The sequence below is a fragment of the Dermacentor silvarum genome, chromosome 3, assembly GCF_013339745.2.
Source record: "Dermacentor silvarum isolate Dsil-2018 chromosome 3, BIME_Dsil_1.4, whole genome shotgun sequence".
Taxonomy (NCBI): domain Eukaryota; kingdom Metazoa; phylum Arthropoda; class Arachnida; order Ixodida; family Ixodidae; genus Dermacentor; species Dermacentor silvarum.
Genome location: NC_051156.1, coordinates 23,885,799 through 23,904,235, shown reverse-complemented (window position 1 = coordinate 23,904,235; position 18,437 = coordinate 23,885,799). Strand labels below are relative to the sequence as shown.

At 46.2% G+C, this 18,437-nt stretch overlaps 2 protein-coding genes across 2 annotated transcripts in view; one reads left to right on the top strand and one right to left on the bottom strand.

The window, feature by feature from the left end:
* Positions 1-11,047, top strand: part of LOC119445384 (membrane metallo-endopeptidase-like 1) — a 127,937-nt gene extending 116,890 nt beyond the window's left edge. Inside the window, exons 11-14 of the mRNA XM_037709690.2 lie at positions 13-78; positions 6,663-6,749; positions 9,384-9,460; positions 10,445-11,047. Coding sequence (XP_037565618.1) covers positions 13-78; positions 6,663-6,749; positions 9,384-9,460; positions 10,445-10,538 — 324 coding nt within the window. The 3' untranslated portion in view covers positions 10,539-11,047. The remainder of the gene's footprint in view (positions 1-12; positions 79-6,662; positions 6,750-9,383; positions 9,461-10,444) is intronic.
* The window catches only part of LOC125944183 (uncharacterized), a 321,505-nt gene that overhangs the window by 201,651 nt on the left and 101,417 nt on the right, over positions 1-18,437 (bottom strand). The window lies entirely within an intron of this gene.

Sequence of the window (18,437 nt, the reverse complement as noted above, 5' to 3'; positions counted from 1 at the left end):
GGTTCTTTGCAGGTCAATGGTCCCCTGGTTGCTCCTGAGGCACTAGCCGACCTTGCTGGCATCACAGCTGCCTTCAGGGTAAGATGCTCTGCACTAAGGCAGACTAGGCTCCCTTCCAGTCTCCTCATACCTTCTGAACCAAGCAACATTTCTGAATGAGGCTTTGTGAAATCCTTGTGGATCAACTGATCATTCGAGCTTTGGCAAGATGTTGAACAATCTTTACTGTGCCTTTGGACGATTTGCTAAACATGTTCAAGATCCAAACCTACCACTTGGCTCAACCAATGCCCCGTCGATGTTCCATCCAGTAGCAGTGGCAGTTGTAGTGGTGCCATCTATCAACTGCCTTGACACTGTACCAGTTTGGCACTTCTGTTTCGTTTGTGTGCCTTGGCAAAGGTGTACCACACAACAAACGGCACAGATAATAAACAAGACTCGCACAATGACAAACATGAAACAACAACGGCAGTCCGCACTGTATCAGTACAAGCTAAGCATGGTGTGCTGCAAGCCAGCGGTCTGGCAGCACTGGCGATGCATATTAAAGGCCAACTGGCGTATTAAAAGCCAAGTGGAACAAAATTTTCGACTGCATAAAAAGCCCCGTTTCAGGTAATTTAGACATACAGCAGTCCCTGTGGAAAATTTTACGCTTGATACGAGAGCATGTGCATTAGAGAATGCTCGCAAACAAATGTTTTCATCATCATCATCATCAGCCTATTTATGTCCACTACAGGACGAAGGCCTCTCCCTGTGATCTCCAATTTCAGTGTGTCTTCATACTGAAACTGAATAATACACCGCCATTACCACACACTGGAATTGACGTATGACTTAGACTTTTCAGAACCAGCACCCTTGTCGTCTGCTTCCCTTGCTTGTACCGTTGCTGTGTATCAGCGAACAGGTCCCACACTTCTGCCAACCACAGAATTAGTATACTCTGCCAGCTGCTTTGTGCACTGTGCCCACATCATCGCGTGCTGGCAATATTCTTGTAATGCGACACATTCTTCTTCGAGTCAAGTCTGTATGTGGTTGTCTACGTTCAACGAGCAGAGCCTCGATATCTGTCTCCACTCGGAGATGAAGAACACCTTGGGGTGATCAAACTAAAAGTAACGAAGTGGTCCACGCAAGGCACAGTTAAGCTATGTTGGAAAAAATTGGATGCTCCACAGTCTTGCGTGGTTGGCAGAGGAATAGAACAGTTCCTATCTCACGCCGGAGCCGCTTGAGCTGAGTGCATTGCATGGTAGCTTGGCTGACCAGCAGCATGCTGGCCTACTGAAGCAAGCGTGCTGAGGTTGTGCCTTCTGCAAACAACAAAGCGCTCGCTCGCCACGCTCTTGTGCGCTTGCACTGTGGCAACAGCTGATTGCTGCGCTGCTGCAGGTCAGGCTTAAGGCACCGGCCGTTGCCTGGCACGCTGGAAACACCAGACTATATCCACGACTTTAGCCTTAGCTACCTTAGGTGAAATCGACCAAGCAGGCAACTACCACTATCTGTAAAAAAGTCTAAGAAGTAGCTGACGCTTGGCGGAAAGTAAGCATAAAGTCTCATAATCAGAACTGGTTTTGGCACGTAAAACCCCATAATTTAATTTAATTTTTTTAAGCATAAAGTCGCGGCGGGACTCTGTCCATGGTTAAGTGTTGCCCGTTTCCCCTCTGGCGGCATTGGAAGCATCTTTTGCCGTCACATCTACATCGTGGCCGCCGCATTGCATTCTCCTTCGTGACAAATGCAGCATGCGGTTACTTCTGAGAGGGTTTCTGGTGCTGTGTCAGAAAGGCTTTTGTTCGTCTACTTCAACGCGTTTAATGCAGAGACGTGCGACATGTCTTAATGAAGATGCACCCCTGGAAATGGTCGCTTGAGAATATTGCCCTGAATACAACTTACCTTTGCTTTTCATGTGCCATCGCGACTTATAAAAGTTATAGTCATCATTTGGCAAGCAGATCTTGCACGGGTAAGTCAAAGCTGCTCGTGAAATACAGCCTGTGCAGCATCGATAAGTGCAGTTTACATGCCTTGTGCACGTTGGCTGATCCGCGTCGAGCTTGCCTGCTGCGGTGCAGTGCAGGTTTGCGCCCGCAAAGCCATTGCTCGTGTTCGAGCACCCGACGACCACGCAATGTGTTGGCATTTTTGAAACAGCCCAAATCATGTGCACGAGAAAGCATGCCGAGAGAGACACCCATCAGCTTGCAAATGTTGAGCGAAACTGAGAGATCAGCAATCGTTTACGGTTATGGGACTTTTGCCATATCCACATCGCTACCACTTACCGCCAGGTGCACGCATCATTCATTTAGGCGCTATTTAAAGGCTGTTAATAAAAAAATTAGACATTAAGCCCTGCATCTTTGACAAGATTGCATTGATAGTGTATGCTATGCACCAATTTAGCCCAAGCAAAATTTTGTTGCAGTTGACCTTTAATTAAGGAGGGAACTTGACCATAAACTTCAGTTCATTTGGAGTCACCACAACCTGCAAGCCACACTAGCATCTTAAAAACCAATGATGAGATGGAGGCTAACTGCACAGATCAACGTGGAAATCCACAAAAGACACCACTAAGCATGCTTACACTGTTCTCTAGACATGAGTGACCTTGAAGCAAAGACAACAACTCGGCATTCACCAGAGGGTTGTTCTTGCAGTAATATGGCTCCCGACACAAAAGAGCTTGTGTCAGCAGACACTGTGATCTTGTAGGCTGTATTGTGCCGCGCAACACAAAAAGGTCTTAAGACAGCAACAGCTACAGGCTTTCAAAAGCAGTCTGCTGAGCGGATCCCCATGTCCAATGGGAATCTATGCAGAGCAGCGCGCGAATGGGAGCAGCTGTCTCGGAGAATACGTGTGGCAGGACGCATCCAACATGATTGACGAGCCCCAGCAGACCACAAACTGCGGAGACATCTACAGGAGGTGGCATAAGCAGAATTGCTGCAATCTTGTCTGGATCTGGAGAGATACCTTGAGCGCCGACGATGATGACACCGCTAGCCGCGAAGCACCACTTTTCCCGATTCAGCGTGACGCCTGCCTTTGCAAGCCGAGCTAGAACTTGCTATAGGTGCTGGTCATGTTGCTTGTGTGTTTTGCTGAAGACAGGTATATCCTCAATCATATTCACAGGTTCCATTTGGCCTTCACGAATCCAAAACATGTGCAGTTGTAAGTACTTGGGTGTATACACAATCTCGAACGGCAGTCGGTGGAAGCAGTACCGTCCAAATGGTGGTTATGAATGCTGTGTACTCTTGGGACTCAGGGGGGTGTGGGGGAGCTTTACTTGATTGGTGAAAGGTTGAGGTGGCGTCCAACTTCGAAAAAACTGTGGCCTCACCTAGCATTCCATGGAATTCACGAAGGATCACCTTGTTGAGACGCGTCAGGTCTACGCAGAGTCTGTAACTGCCTTGGATACAATGGCCAACCCTGAACACTACTCCGTTTGGGTGTCGACCTGGCAGATCACCTCATCTACCTGCAGTTTGTCCAGCTGAACTTTCACTGTGTCGTGGAAGGCGGCAAGCGACGCTCAGTGAAAATGGTGTTGTGTCTGGTTTAAGCCACACTGTGTGCACTTCTAGGAGCGCCCAAAGCCCACGGAAAAGGCTAGGGTCTAGACACAGTGCTTGTAGATCCAAAACATAATCTAAAAACTTACAGATGCCCAAGGCTTGAATTGCCAAAAAACCAAGCAACGGGACCATTTTGGTTGCGAGAATGTAAAGCAGCTGCATAGTGGACCGTCCCTTTCAAATCAAAGTTGCACGGAAGGTACTCAGTACTGAGAGGGAATGGTTTACTGAACTCTTGAGCTCTCCTTCGGGTTCTTGCAACTTGCTCGGCACACCAGGGAACAAGCTGGGGACAACAGAAACTTCAGCGCCCGAGTCAACCTAGAAGGAAAGTGAGGAGCTTTCCACGGGCACATCGATGAACTTGGTGTTTGGGTGCATCTCTGCCACAGCATGAAGTTCGATGGAACTGGCAGAGGGCTTTTGTTACAGCTTGCCGGCGGGTCGCATCTTCTTCTGACAGACCTCAAAGTGGCCGCTTTTGCGACAAAAGTTGCAAATTGTGCGACGAGCCGGATGGTCAGCACATGGATGTGAAACATGGCTGCAATAGCTGCGTGTACCATTTTGCTTCGCTCCTGGAACATACTCGTCGAATGGGGTCAACAACGAGCTGAGGCCCCGTGTATGCCTTTCACGCTTCTTGTCAGCGTCTTTATGTTGGCAAGCATGTGTGAGTGCTTCTTGCATTTATGAACAACGCTGGTCCAACAGCTTGCGGTTGCATAGACAAACTAGGAAACAGTCACAAATTCTTTCACTTCACTTGAGCTGTAGTTGCAGCATTTGACCATTGTGTGCAGTGCAGTGAAATAGACGTTGACAGTCTCACCGGGCTCTTGGATGTGGGAATGGAAATGTGCTGATTGAGGATGAACAGAGTTATCGCTGAAGGCCTTTTTTACTGCTCCTGAAAGGCGGCATTGCCAAGTTGTGTGGATGCCAACATGACCTTTGCTTGAGGGCCCATGCAATAGAGCACAGAGCATATTTCCACTTGCTGTTTTGTGGCATATAGCTTTGTGGCAAAAGAATAGTCTTCATACTGCAGAAGCCACGTTGGCCAGGATCCAGAACTTTCAAAATTGAACGGCAGCATCAATGGGGGTCATTGCTGGATGCATGAACGGATGCTTCAGTGGGGGTAGAGCACTGATGAAGCCAGATAGCGGTGCTGGCTAGGCCAGCAGTACTGTCTGACACAACGTCATCGTAGTAGTGACCCAAATGATGCCAGCCAGTAGAATGTACTGCGATGCTCCTGATTATTGCCTTTTCATTGAGGCCCAACGCTAGCACCATTTGTGTGACCTGCTGGTCACTACAGCCAAACACCCTTGATCTGCATTGTAGTACCTACACTGAAGATATAGCAGAACCCCGCTGATACGTTTTTCATGGGACCATAAAAAAACAAACGAAAGAGCCAGGAAATGCAAAAGCCGAGAAACAGGAAAAATTGAGAAATGGGAAGATTGGTGAACTGCACACAATTTTATTTTAATTCTTACGTTTGAAAAAAAGTCGCAGTTTCGCCCGAAAGCCGAAAGCATCGATTGCAATAACAAACTAGTAGACAGCTATACAACGTAAGGATAGTAGTTTTATCATATGTATAAATTTGTAAACATTCGCTTATTATCTATGTTAATAAGCATGGTGTCAGCGCGCACAGGCAAACATGAACACATCACACTCGACGAGCGCGGACACTCGCTATCAGAACGCTGGCGTAAGGAAGCGCCGCAGCAGCATCAGCTAGCGAAGTGACCTTCGTGCTATTGTCTATCGCTTCGACGCAAACTCAGCACCGAGAACACACGGCACGCACAAAGCCACGAGCCGCCAAAGCCTAGACTCTGCCCCAAACGCAGATCGCTTTCATGATACGGCGCCCGCATGGCTGCCGCCAGAATTGAAATCGACTGATTAAGAAAAAGCCACTAATTATCTTTTTAATAAATACAGTTAGGCCGAACCCATCTCACAATGACTGTCGATGGTAATGCGTTTCGCATTGAATTATTATAGCACCGCGACGTATTGTCACCGTTGACATTAGTTATGTATGAGGTGTGTACTGCAGCGGGACTCCCATTTCGAGCTTCTCTAAACCACTCATTGTCATGTAGTGGAACCTTGCGATTCCCACCAGCATCGGAAAGGATCTTTTTCATCACGTGGCACATTCCTAGTGGCACATAGCTAGTTACCCAAGTTGGTGTCAAAGCTGTTGATTTAAGACCAGCGCAGTGCTCCAAGTCAGCGTCAAAGAGTGCCTACCCAGTCCCACATACCCGTGTTGACGTGGAAGAGTTTCGTTGAAGAGCGGCATGTATGTACACATTGGCACACACTCACTTGCACACCCATTTGATGCATTGAATGGGTAGTAAATAAACTGAGTTTATTTCCATGTTGAAAGGGGGTAAGTCCGAACTAAAAGGGAAAATTAATTCACTTGATGGAGGTTCAGAGCCCAAGGCATACACCTTCGCCGAGTATTCTTCGGGAAGCACGAAAGAGGAATCCCGCTGCAGTACACGCCTCGTTTCGATGGTGGCAATACGTTGAGTCACAATAATGCTAATTCAATATGCTGATCGTCGACAGTCATCGTGAGATGGGTTCTGCCACTTTTTTTAATCAACCCCGATTTTGTACATTGTAGCACAAAAGTAACTGGAACACCCATGTATGTTGTCACACACTTTGGAAATGAAAATCTCAAAAGTGGTGCCATCTTTAAAATTCATTTCAAGTGGATACTTGCCAACTGACCGGCTACAATTTGTAAATTGTAATATGTGCCATAAAGCAATTGATTAAGATATTAATTAGCGAATTTTCGTTAGCCAATTATGCTTTTCAATTTCTTGTGCAGGTAATGTCCATCTCTTTGAATAATCTAGCTCAATAAGTAGAAGTATGCTATCTGCCACAGATGATTGAAAAAGTTCTGTATGGTTTAAAGAAACACAGCGTACAGAAAGCCTAGATGGGACTCAACAGGAGCACCTCTCTCAAACTCTCTTTGTGTGTATGCAGGCTTTTGAATCCGAGACGCACGTCAAGGAGAAGCTTCCAGGGATGGAGTGGACCCCGGAACAGCTGTTTTTCATTGGCTATGTGCAGGTACTAGCTGTGCTCGGAGCACTATGGCACATTTTTTCATGCATAAGCCTGATGATCTTGACTTGTAGCCATCTTGCTCGTCTATGGTTGCTGTGCTCCTTACGGCATGACTGCTTTAGGGTTTCCCAGTGTGTAAAAGAAAGAGCCAGGACCTCTAAACTATTTTCATGGCATGTTTTGTGGTCAAAATACTATTACTCTCATCAAAAGAAACTGGTATATAGTCATTGCTTTCATGCAAAACTTCGTGGTTAACCTTTGTGGCATACCAAAAAAAAATTAAACCACATAAACTAGCAAGAATACTGATATCTGAAAATATCAGTGAAGTTTAATTATCTTTTCAGTCGTGGTGTCAAATCACGTGTTTTTCACCTCTTATCTCGAAAGGTTCTTGCACTGAACTCTGAAAATACAACCAAAAATGTCCTTTTTATCCGAAATCCGTAATATCGGAAACACCCCACTTCCGAAAATTTTATTGCAATGCCTAACAACGTTATTGCAAGGAGTGAGTGACGAACGTCCGAAGTAAAAAAAACAAACAAACAAAACAGAAGCATAACTGCGAGTCGGCCTAGTTGGAACAGATTCATTTTCTTAAATTTTTGTGCGCAAACAAACAGGGACGAAGAAAAGGAGACACAAGGAAAAGCGCTCGTCCTTGTGTCTCCTTTTCTTCGTCCCTGTTTGTTTGCGCACAAAAATTTAAGAAAACAAAACAGAAAGTCACAGTTTCATCCGAAAGGCGAAGCATCGATTGCGATCGCAAATTAGTAGACAGCTATGCGAAGTAAGGATAGCAGTTTTATCGGCCGTATAAACTGGCAACCATTCGCTTGCTAACTAAATTAACAAGCACGGTGTCATGCGCGCACAGGTAAACATGAACACATCTCGCTCAATGACCGCAGAAACTTTAGAGTGAAGAAGCACGGCAGCAGCGAGCAATTTGACCTTCGTGCTGTGTCTCGCTTCAGTACGAACTAGACGTCGAAAGCACAGCACATACCGGCACTGGGCACACTTTGCCCACATCGCAGATCCCTTTAAAGATGAGGCCCGTGCGAGCGCATACTTTGCCCACATCGCAAATCGGTTTGAAGACGAGGCCCGCCCGGGCGCGTACTTCGCCGACATCGCAGATCGCTTTGAAGATGTGGCCCGTGTGGGCACGCACTTTGTCCACATCGCAGATCGCTTTCAAGATACATGCCTACGCCGTAAGCAGCAGCCACCGAATAAGAACGCCCCCTCTTTCCCCCCCTCATGTCTCGCACGTGAGAGAAGACTGCGCTCTTCCGCCATGCCATCCTCTCTCCCTCGCACGAGATTGAGCCATCGTCGTCGGCTGACCCTCGCGAGCCTGTTGTCAGCCCATGCCAACACTGCAAAAGTTTGTTTTATACGGCCAATTAAAAAAAAAAGTTTACCGCTAATTTCGTCCGCTGTAGCCGCTAGTCTGTTAAAAGCAAACTTCGTTGCATTAATAAAATAGATAGAGCAAACTAAGGTTGAAATATGGTCTGTTGTATCCGAAAGTGTTGTACGCGGGTAACGAGCGTACCAGGGATAAGGCACCCGGTCGCTAGTCGAGCCCTTCTCTATCACCGCTGGCGCAGCTGCTCGCTGCCACTTTGCTGTGGCCACGCACAGCAGGGGTGAGCTGGGAGTCTGTTTTCTTCTCATTTAGGATGCTTTCAGGAACGCATCAGTGTGATCACAGCGTATTAATCGTGACCTTGGGCAAGATGATCGGCACTATTGAGCAGGTGCAATCCGCCCACGCGCTGCACCCAAAAGCCAGCGTGCGAGCCCACAGCATTTTAATGAGATCGCAGCTTGATAAGGACGCTCGCTTCATTCTCACACGACGATGAGGCATAAATGCCATGTCATTCGTAGGTGTCTGCTAAAGGTGTGACAATTGCGCTCTTCTGCGGTTCAGTTTCGGTTTTCCAAGTAAAATTGTCTAAAACTTCATTACGATGCATAAAATAGCAGTGTCAACATTGTCTGCCAAGCACGCATATTGATAAATGTGTATTATGTGTTGAAAATTTATTTCTTTAGCCTAGATTATGTTAATACGGTGCGTGCAGAAGTATGAGCCATATTTAACATTGTACAATACTTACCACTGTCTCCTTTCTTAGGGAAGTCGGATGCCCTGCATGGCTGAATTTTATGACATTCGCTGCTTTAGTTAGAATTTTTATTGCTCTTTCATTTCCCATCTGCAGTTTTTAGTAGGGGTGAGGATGTTAGTCTGGCCCTCTTGTACAGAAAGCTTCTCGTGCGCTAGTTTAATTCGTAGACTCTGGCACAATTTTGTTTGCTCCATCATCTAGGTACTATGTAGGGAACAAATGGGCGAGTTGTTGTAACATGCTCTTGTTACGAGTAATTCATTTCGTCAATGTGTTGTGCTCAAACCACCTTATCTGGATAGCTGCAGTGGCACCATGCTTTGGCTTGCAGTACTAGCCAACACTGCCCATTTTATTTTTGCCTAATTGGGGATGTGCTGACCACACGTAATGCAGCGGGGAGCACCCGCCAGTGGTCGTGCGAAGTGTCATTACCCTGTGCTTTCTTGTTCCACGTACTTATTATGCATGTTGTTACCTTCAGTCCATGTGTGAAGAGGTGTCTTTAAGAAGATTACACATCTGGAGTCTTGTCAGCAAATCGGCACCTAAAAAGCTCAGGTAGGTTGATAAATATTGCGCGCACATTTTTTTTTTTTCTATAATATAGCAGTTTATTTACCATCCCCAAATGAGGGTCACCGCACCATGCGAAATCTGAACATTCAATCACAAGCACTGTCGCGAGAAATAGGAAAAGCTGAGAATTTGTCCACCACCCTTCAGTTCCAAATCTATATCCCGCCTTCATGGTCTGCACGTAGCTCATGTGCTACCTAAAGCTGCATATAGCAAGCTCGTAGGTAGCATGCGCAAATACCTATGTGCAGAATAACATAAGAAGAGTGCTGCACAGTGTCCTTCTGCAGAATCACTGGTCAATGCAATGCTTCGGCGCCTTGCTCTGAACTTGTCACCACAGGGTTGTCAACGCATTGTTTTGTGTGTCCATTTCTTTAGCTGCCAACATGAAGAAACTGGGATGTATTTTCATCAAGTTTTAAGCGCAAGTGGCGGAGTTTCTTCTTCACAACTGAAACGTAGCAAATGTTGGCAAGCAGGGGTGGTGCCAGGATTTTTTTGTTTGTGGGGCAGAGCATAAATCGCTGAGGATGCAGCAAGGCAATCCGTCGCTTGGCACTCCCCATGCTGGCAATACAGTATAACCTTGTTGATATGATCCCGTTTTGTACGATTTTCCGGCGACAACGTTTGCAATTGTGAACACAAAAAAATTATTCAATATAGTTGCGCTTCTCTCTTGCCAGTTAATACGTTCCCGGAAAACATGACTTTTTGTCTTATACTTAATAGCGCATGAAAAGGGACGAGGCACGGGTAGATGGGTGGCTGTGTCCGCGTCGTCTATAGTCCTGTCCATAGTCCTGTCGTTTCGTGTCTCCCCTTCTTGTTCGTTGTTTCCGCTGTAGTTATTATGCTTCTAGGTTACTTGGCCGTTGCGCAGACGTGGTTGCACATAGAAGGAAGAACAAATACAATTCGGTAGTGATTGTTTTTTAAACATTGTGTTGCCTCTCTTTGTAGGGTACTCCAGGCACTGCAGCAGTCACCCGAATTTGGCCGAACATTTGACTGCAACGCTGAAGAGTGGCAGTCCCACATCTGCCATGCATGGTGACCATCTGCCATGCATCTAGGCAGCTCACTGAGGCACAAATAACCATGGCAGCGGCAAGCCAGGGGCACCGATACTCCCAGGAGCAGCTGGTTTGCATTGGGCATGGTGTGTCTATTCGCATGTGCCTTCGGTGCAACTGTGAGCCACTGGTGCTTTGGGAAGCCAGACGACGGGCACATCACAACAGGAGACACCTCACACAATGCAGACTAGCTTCTTGTAGCAGTTGCAACTCAGCAAGCTGCTCTTGGAACAAATGCAGCTAACACTGCTGGGTGTCCACAGCAGTGCAGTTCACAGTTGGAATGACTGTAGGTAGTAGTGTATGTGTGAACTTTACTTACATTGGGCTGAGGTGGTATGCATGTATGTGTATGCGTGTTTGTAGGCATGTGAACTTTTGGCATTTGAAATGTCTTGTACAAAGCTCCATTCCAAGTTTCGGCCTCATGTTTCTGTTAAGAACCACAACAGAATAAATGCTTCAACAGTATCATCACTTTCATGGATGTAAAGTGCCTCATGTTTTTATCTACTGTGTACGGAAAAGCCTACATCACATTTGGGTCATTCTAGTGATGTTGCTGTTTGGGACAGTGGCTGACAATGCGCTAACACAAATGTTTTCCCATTATTGAACACTGTGGTACTGGGTCACTGCAATCATGCAAGTGCTCGTCTCTGTTCAACCTCCAATTGTTGGGATTCTTGGCATACGAATTATTGTGAGTTCCATGTCAGGGTGGGAGACTTCAGCAAAAGGAAGTTGGATTATTATATACGCAGTCTTACAGCAACATATTAGCGTGTCGTTATCATCATCATTCATTTTTCTTTAAAAATGTGCCAAAGGCAGTGGGGCTCTATGATCTGGTGACATCACGGCATGGTAGATCACATGGTATCACTAACAAATGATGCATGCTCCAGTTCATAAATAAGCGACACAAGCCAGGTGAGGGTGATGTTCTATGTTCCGTGAGAAGTGGCAGTATTAAAGTTTGTAATGCAGACTTATCTTGTGCTGAATGCAAAGAAATGTCTGAGAAGTATTGTGCTCCTGAGGTCATGAGTTCAATCATGGCCATGGTGGCCATGTTCGGATGGGAATACAAGAATGCTGGTGTATTGCGGATTGACTGCACATTAAATAACCCCAGGTGGTCAAAATTAAGCTGGAGTCCGGAACTATTGCATGCCTCATAATCGTATCATAGTTGTGACTCTTAAAGGGACACTAAAGGCAAATACAGTGGAATCTCGATGATACGAATCTCACGGGGTCACGAAAAAAATTCGTATTAGCCGAAATTCATATCATCGAAACACAATTAAAACTAGCTAAATTAAAGAGTCGAGAGGTGAACTCACTCAGGCACACGTACGTAAAAAGCATTTACAGTATAGATTACTTATAACGTAACTGTTTATAGTGCAGAACTGGCTACAACGCGGCCTTTTCCGACTGCCGTTTACCCCCCCATAGAACTCCATGTATACGCATACCGCTTACAGTGCAGCCGCGTGAGACGAAATTGCGGCTTCCGCGGGAAAATCTCGCCGACAAGGGCGGTAGCGAGCACGAGGTGTGCCCACCGATGGGAGAGGAGATCAACGAGGGCGATGCGGAGGAGGAGCATAAGACGTGGAGACCAAGGGCGATAAAGTCGTCACCGCGCGCCGTATGTGCAAGTGAAAGCGCGCGGGGGACGACGCGCGCCTTCACGGACAGCGAACGCACAGCGGACAGCAAACGCGACTTCCGTTGCGCGAAAGGCTCATGGGAGGCAGGGAGGGGGGGGGGGGGGGCGACGCTGTGCTGCGGCGCCAAATGCGTATCTTGCAATTGCAACCGAGCGCAAGGGTAACTGGCGACGCAATCTCCCCACGCGAAAGGAGCAAAGCGGGAAGGTAGCGCGGGAGGGAGGGAGTGGGGGGGCTCCTACTCTGCCAACAAATGCGTTCTTGTACTTTGTGCCTGTGCTGGCTGTTGGTGTTGTCGCGCGCACCGTATCTTGAAAGCGATCTCCACACGGCTCTGACCTTTGTATGCTTACGCCGCTCAGTTTCCGTTGAAACGATAGACCACACGAACCTTCGCTTGCTGCGGCGGCTGCGCGTGGGGCAGCGTGGCCGCCGCAGCGAGCGAAGAGACAAAAAGAAAAGCACAAAAGCAACAAAAGCGCACCGCTTCAAACTCCTCGCGCCTAGTCGCGGCTTCTGCGCTGTCCGACGCCGCGTCCGCGCCTCCGCACCAAAAGAGAAAGGGAAAACTCGCGTGACTGCAGGCTATTCTCTTTCGCGGCCATCGGTGCGGCGGCGTTTATTCGTATCAACCAACGCGGGTCGAAAATCGATTCGTAACAACCGTTCTCTAGCACATTGCAAAGTAATGGGGCTCGGCCGGGACCTCAGAAAAATTCTTATCATCCGGAAATTCGTATTAGCCGTGATCGTATCATCGAGATTCCACTGTATTAAGTCAACGTGTAATGTTAAAATACAATCACAGAAACCTCAAAACGGTTGTTTCGTGCCAAGAAAAGACTTAATTTATGAGAAAATTGCGTCTGAAGCGTCCGCGTACCTCTAGGGCCATTCAAGTCGCCCGCCTCCCGAGCGAGAAGTGGTGACGTCACGGTCTCATAGGGACGTTGTGCCACTGATGAGTAAAATGACGCCCATAGACAATGCTACAGCTTTTTTGCGGAAAACGCAGATGCACGGCCAGAAACAGAGCCAAGACAGAGCCGACGGCAGTGCAAAAGTGTAAGGAAAAGCGTGCGCCAAATTGCAAATGTTATGATTGTCAACTCTCGTCGCAATGGACCTTGTTGACGACACTGATAACACATTGGCTCGCAATACTGGGCTCGATTTGAGTGATTTAAGCTCCGATAAACGTAATGAATACCTTCTTCAGGAAGCGCAGCAACGGGAAGTGGACCTGAAAAAGCCCTAATGGAGAAACAAAGAATGAAATAGATTTCATACGCTGTGTCGATCCCAGCATAGTGCAGGATGTAGTTGTGTTAGGTAGGGTAATGTGCAGTGACCATAGGGTAGTGAGGTCTAGGATTTCTCTCAATTTGAAAAGAGAAAAAGTAAAATTAGTTAACAAGAAACAGGCCAACCTAGACACAGTAAAGGTAAAAGCAGACCAATTCAAGCTGGTGCTCGCAAACAAGAACAGGAAGATGAAGACAACATAGAGGTCGTGGAAACCGTAACTAGGCTGATCTCAGAAACAGCAATTGAAGTGGGAGGTAAGGCACCAAGGCAACCAGTAGGTAAGCTCTCACAAGAAACAAATGACCTAATAAAGAAACGACAGAAGATGGAAATGTCCAACTCAAAAAGATAGAATTCGCTGAACTGTCAAAACTGATCAACAAGAAGAAAGTAAGGGATATCCGAAATTATAACATGGAAAAAATTGAGGAAGCAGTAAAATATGGATGCATCATGAAATCGGTGAGAAGAAAACTTGGCATGGGACAAGGCAAGATGTATGCACTGAAAGATAAGCAGGGTAATATTATAAGCAATTATAATAACTTAGTAAAAGCAGCGGAAGAATTCTATACTGACCTGGGGCCGTATTCTGAAACGTTCCACTTCAGCGAAATTTCTTTTTTCGCTTTCAGGTGCGCGCTGATTGGCTGGTTGAGCAAAACTGAATGACGTCGGGCACAACCAGCTAATCGGCTTATCCAATTTTGCTAAAACAGCCAATCATCGCGCGCCTGAAAGCGAAAAAGAAATTTCGCCGAAGTGGAACGTTTCAGAATACGGCCCCTGTACAGTGCCCAGAGCAGCCAAGCTACTTTCATTCGAAGTAGTGATGAACAGGATACAGAAGCTCCTTCTATAACTAGCGATGAAGTTAGAAGGGCCTTGCAAGACGTGCCCAGGGGAAAAGGTGCTGGAGAAGATGGAATAACAGTCGATTTAATAAACGGTGGAGGAGATATCATGCTCGAAAAGCTTGCAGCCCTTTATACGCAATGCCTCACGACTTCAAGTGTACCAGAGAGCTGGAAGAACGCCAACATTGTACGAATCCATAAGACGGGAGACGTTAAATAATTGAATAATTACAGACCCATTAGCTTGCTATCAGTACTATTGTATAAAATATTCACCATGATAATTTCCGTTAGAAACAGGGCAGCACTTGATTTTAGCCAACCAAGAGAACAGGCTGGCTTCAGGAAGGGATATTCTATGATGGATCATATCCATGTCATCAACCAGGTAATAGAGAAATCTGCAGAATACAATAAACCTGTCCATCAATATCTCCAATGCTATTAACTGCACGCTTAGAAGAAGTATTCAAGTTCTTAAACTGGGAAGGCTTGGGATTTAGGATCAACGACGAATATCTGAACAACCTTCGGTTTGCAGATGACATTGTCCTATTCAGCAACAATGGGGACAAATAACTGCTAATGATTGAGGACCTTAACCGAGCAAGTGTAAGATAGGAGTTAAAGATTAACATGCAGAAGACAAAGATAATGTGCAATAGCCTGGCAAGGGGACAAGAATTAAGGATCGCCAGTCAGCCTCTAGAGGTTGCAAAGGAGTACGTTTATCTAGGTCAATTATTCACAGGAGACCCTGATCATGAGAAAGAAATTTACAGAAGAATAAAATTAGGTTGGAGTGCATACGGCAGGCATTGCCAAATCCTGACTGGGGGCTTACCACTGTCGTTGAAAAGTAAAGTGTACAATCATTGCATTATACCTGTACTAACATATGGGGCAGAAACTTGGAGGTTAACAAAGAAGCTCGAGAACAAGTTAAGGACCTCACAAAGAGCGATGGAATGAAAAATGTTAGGCATAATGTTAAGAGACTGGAAGAGAGCGGTGTGGAGCAGAGAACAAACGGGGATAACCAATACTCTAGTTGACATTAAGCGGAAAAAGTGGAGCTGGGCAGGCCATGTAATGCGTAGGATGGATAACCGGTGGACCATTCGAGTTACAGAATGGATACCAAGAGAAGGCAAGCGCAGTCGAGGACGGCAGAAAACTAGGTGGAGTGATGAAGTTAGGAAATTCGTCTCCCGTAGATTGACAATTTTCTGGTCCGCTTCCTCCATTTTGTGTCAACATTCCTCATGTACAAATAACTGAAAACTCTCCTTGCCCACCGCTTTTCTGTCATTTCTCTCAATCGCACCTCAAGTTCTATCTTGCTGCTAGCTTCTCTGCCCTCGAATGACGTCCATCCCATGTCACCCTGTACCCCCTGATTTGATGTATTTCCGTGTGCTCCCAAAGCAAGCCTACCTACCCCTGCCCTCGCTGTTCCAACCTTGCTCAAACCTCTGATCTCATGCACAGGACCGCATTGCCGAAAGTCAAACTAGGGACCATCACGCCTTTCCAAATCCCTCTCACCACTTCGTACCTATTGTAATTCCACAGTGCCCTATTTTTCATCACTGCTGCATTCCTGCTACCTTTACTCATTACATATTTTTCATGTTCTGTTAGGTACTCAGCCCCATTGCTTATCCACACGCCAAGATATTTGTACAATCCACTGCCTCCAGTGTATTCTCCTGTATCCTATGCTCGCTACCCTGATTATCATTAAAAATCATGACTGCCAATTTTTCTTTACTAAACTTGAAACCTAGCTACCTCCCTTTTTACCACAGATGTCCATTAATCCCTGCAAACCTTCCTTGCTGTCAGCCATGAGTACAATGTCATCCACATACATCAGTCCTGGTAATGACTGTTTAATCCATTCTCCTTGCTTGAAAAAGGAAAGGTTGAAGCCAAGTCCACTCCTCTTTAAGTTTTCTGCAATCCTTGTAAATACAGCATGAACAACGAAGGTGACAGAGGGCACCCCTGCCTAAGCCCCTGCTGTATCTCTATAGGCCCAGATACCTTGTTTTCCCATTTTATAAGCACCTTGTTACTTTTATAGATATCTTTTAAAAGATTACTTACTCCATCTTCCACATCTAGAGTGCCCAGTATGTCCCACAAATCCTTTTGGATTACACTGTCATAAGCTCCCTTGATATCCAGAAATGCGAGCCATAGGGGCCTGTGTTCCTTTTCTGCTATTTTAATACACTGCGTCAATGAGAACAGATTACCTTCTAACCTTCTTTGTTTTCGGAACCCATTTTGTAGTTCCCCCAGCACCTCCTCGCCCTCCACCCATGCCTGCAGTCTGTCCTTTATAATCTGCATCACCACCCTGTAAATCACTGACATCACTGTTATGGGAAGCTAGTTGTTTATGTCGGCTTTGTCCCCCTTCCCCTTATATATCATGCTCATCCTGCTCAGTCTCCACCTGTCGGGGGGCTTTACCGTCCATTATCATTTTGCTCACTGCCTCTCTTAATGCTTTCTTAGATTTTGGGCCAAATGTCTTTATTAACATAATTGGGATGCCATCAGGACCTGTCGACGTGCTACTAGGAACCCTCTTTGCCCTTTCCCACTCGCGTTGTTCAAGTGGAGCCACTGCACTAACCAGTCTATCGTTCCTGACCTGATTGAGCACATGCTACGTTTCATTCTTTAAATTTTTCTGTCATCATTGTTCTTATATGTTCCATTGCCTCATCTTCTTCTAGCTGAACACCTTGAGCTGTAACTACAGTTAAACCTGGATATAACTAAATTGACAAATTCCCGAAAAACTTCGTTATAGAGGATTTCGTTATAAGCAGGTACGGCACAAAAATTCGGAAAAAAAAACGCTTACGGTATGTACTATCGCTCAAGATTTACTCCCAATACACTAAAGTTGCGATGGACAAAAAAGTCCCAGTTTTGCCCAAAAGGCGAAGCATCGATTAATATAGGAAGTGAGGATAGTACAGTCAAACCTCGTTAATACGTACCCGCTTAATGCGTAATTGCGGTTTAAGCATAGTCGCGAAGATTCCAACACCCAGCCCCCATTGAACCCCATGTATTGGCTGACCGCTTAAGCCGTAGTCGCTCATTGCCCACCAAACTCTTAGTGCGTACTATTTTCGTCTTCTACACGCACAGGCACAAATTCGGCAAAATCTCATGTGCGCAGACGTTCGATTCTCGAGTTGCGACGCCCGGACGACAGTCGCCAGTGATAGTGAACTTACAACATGGCCACCATGACGTATTTCCTGCTCGTACAGCTGTTGCCAATTGCCGCGCACAAAAGCATGGCCTTCGAGATGAATTCGCGGTAACGTGGAGAAGCTGCCGGTAGGGAGTGTGAATTCGCTGTCTCCGTCGGAGTAGTAACCGCGCAGAAGCACATTTTATTGTGAAGTGAATTTGTGCCGTCACCGTGGACGTCGCTTTGAGGTTCCGTGTAAAGTCCAAACACGACAACATCGTTGCCGCGCGCCGTACGGTGTGTGTGCCGCGCGAGACTAAATACCGACCACAACATCGCCCAAGGTTAGCGGTATAGAAAACATCGTGCTGGCAACTCTGGGCTGCTCCCTAAAATTAGCTCTTCCATGTACCCAGAATGGAGGCCGAAATTCCGTAGTCAAGTCGACCAGTTGAACAGGCGAAGTGAAACTCGCTGTGCATATTTTTTTCGCTGCTGCCCATATGATTAATGATGGACCCGCCTATGCGCATTGTTCTGCTTATAATATTTTCTGTGTTTGTTTGTTTTAGCCAGGATTGCGTTATCTCGCGAGCGCTCACATGAATTCACGGGTAGATTGTTAAGACTGTCAATTAACAACTTCATCTTCGGCGATGCCTTATGTCTTGTGGGGCATATGCGATTATTTGGATGAATCGTCTTGGTGGCGACGATTGTTGACCCTTTTTGTGTATGTAAGTGGTCGATTGTGCGCGATAAGGAATCGGTTATTCGCATTAACCTGTGTGTGTGTTTATTTGA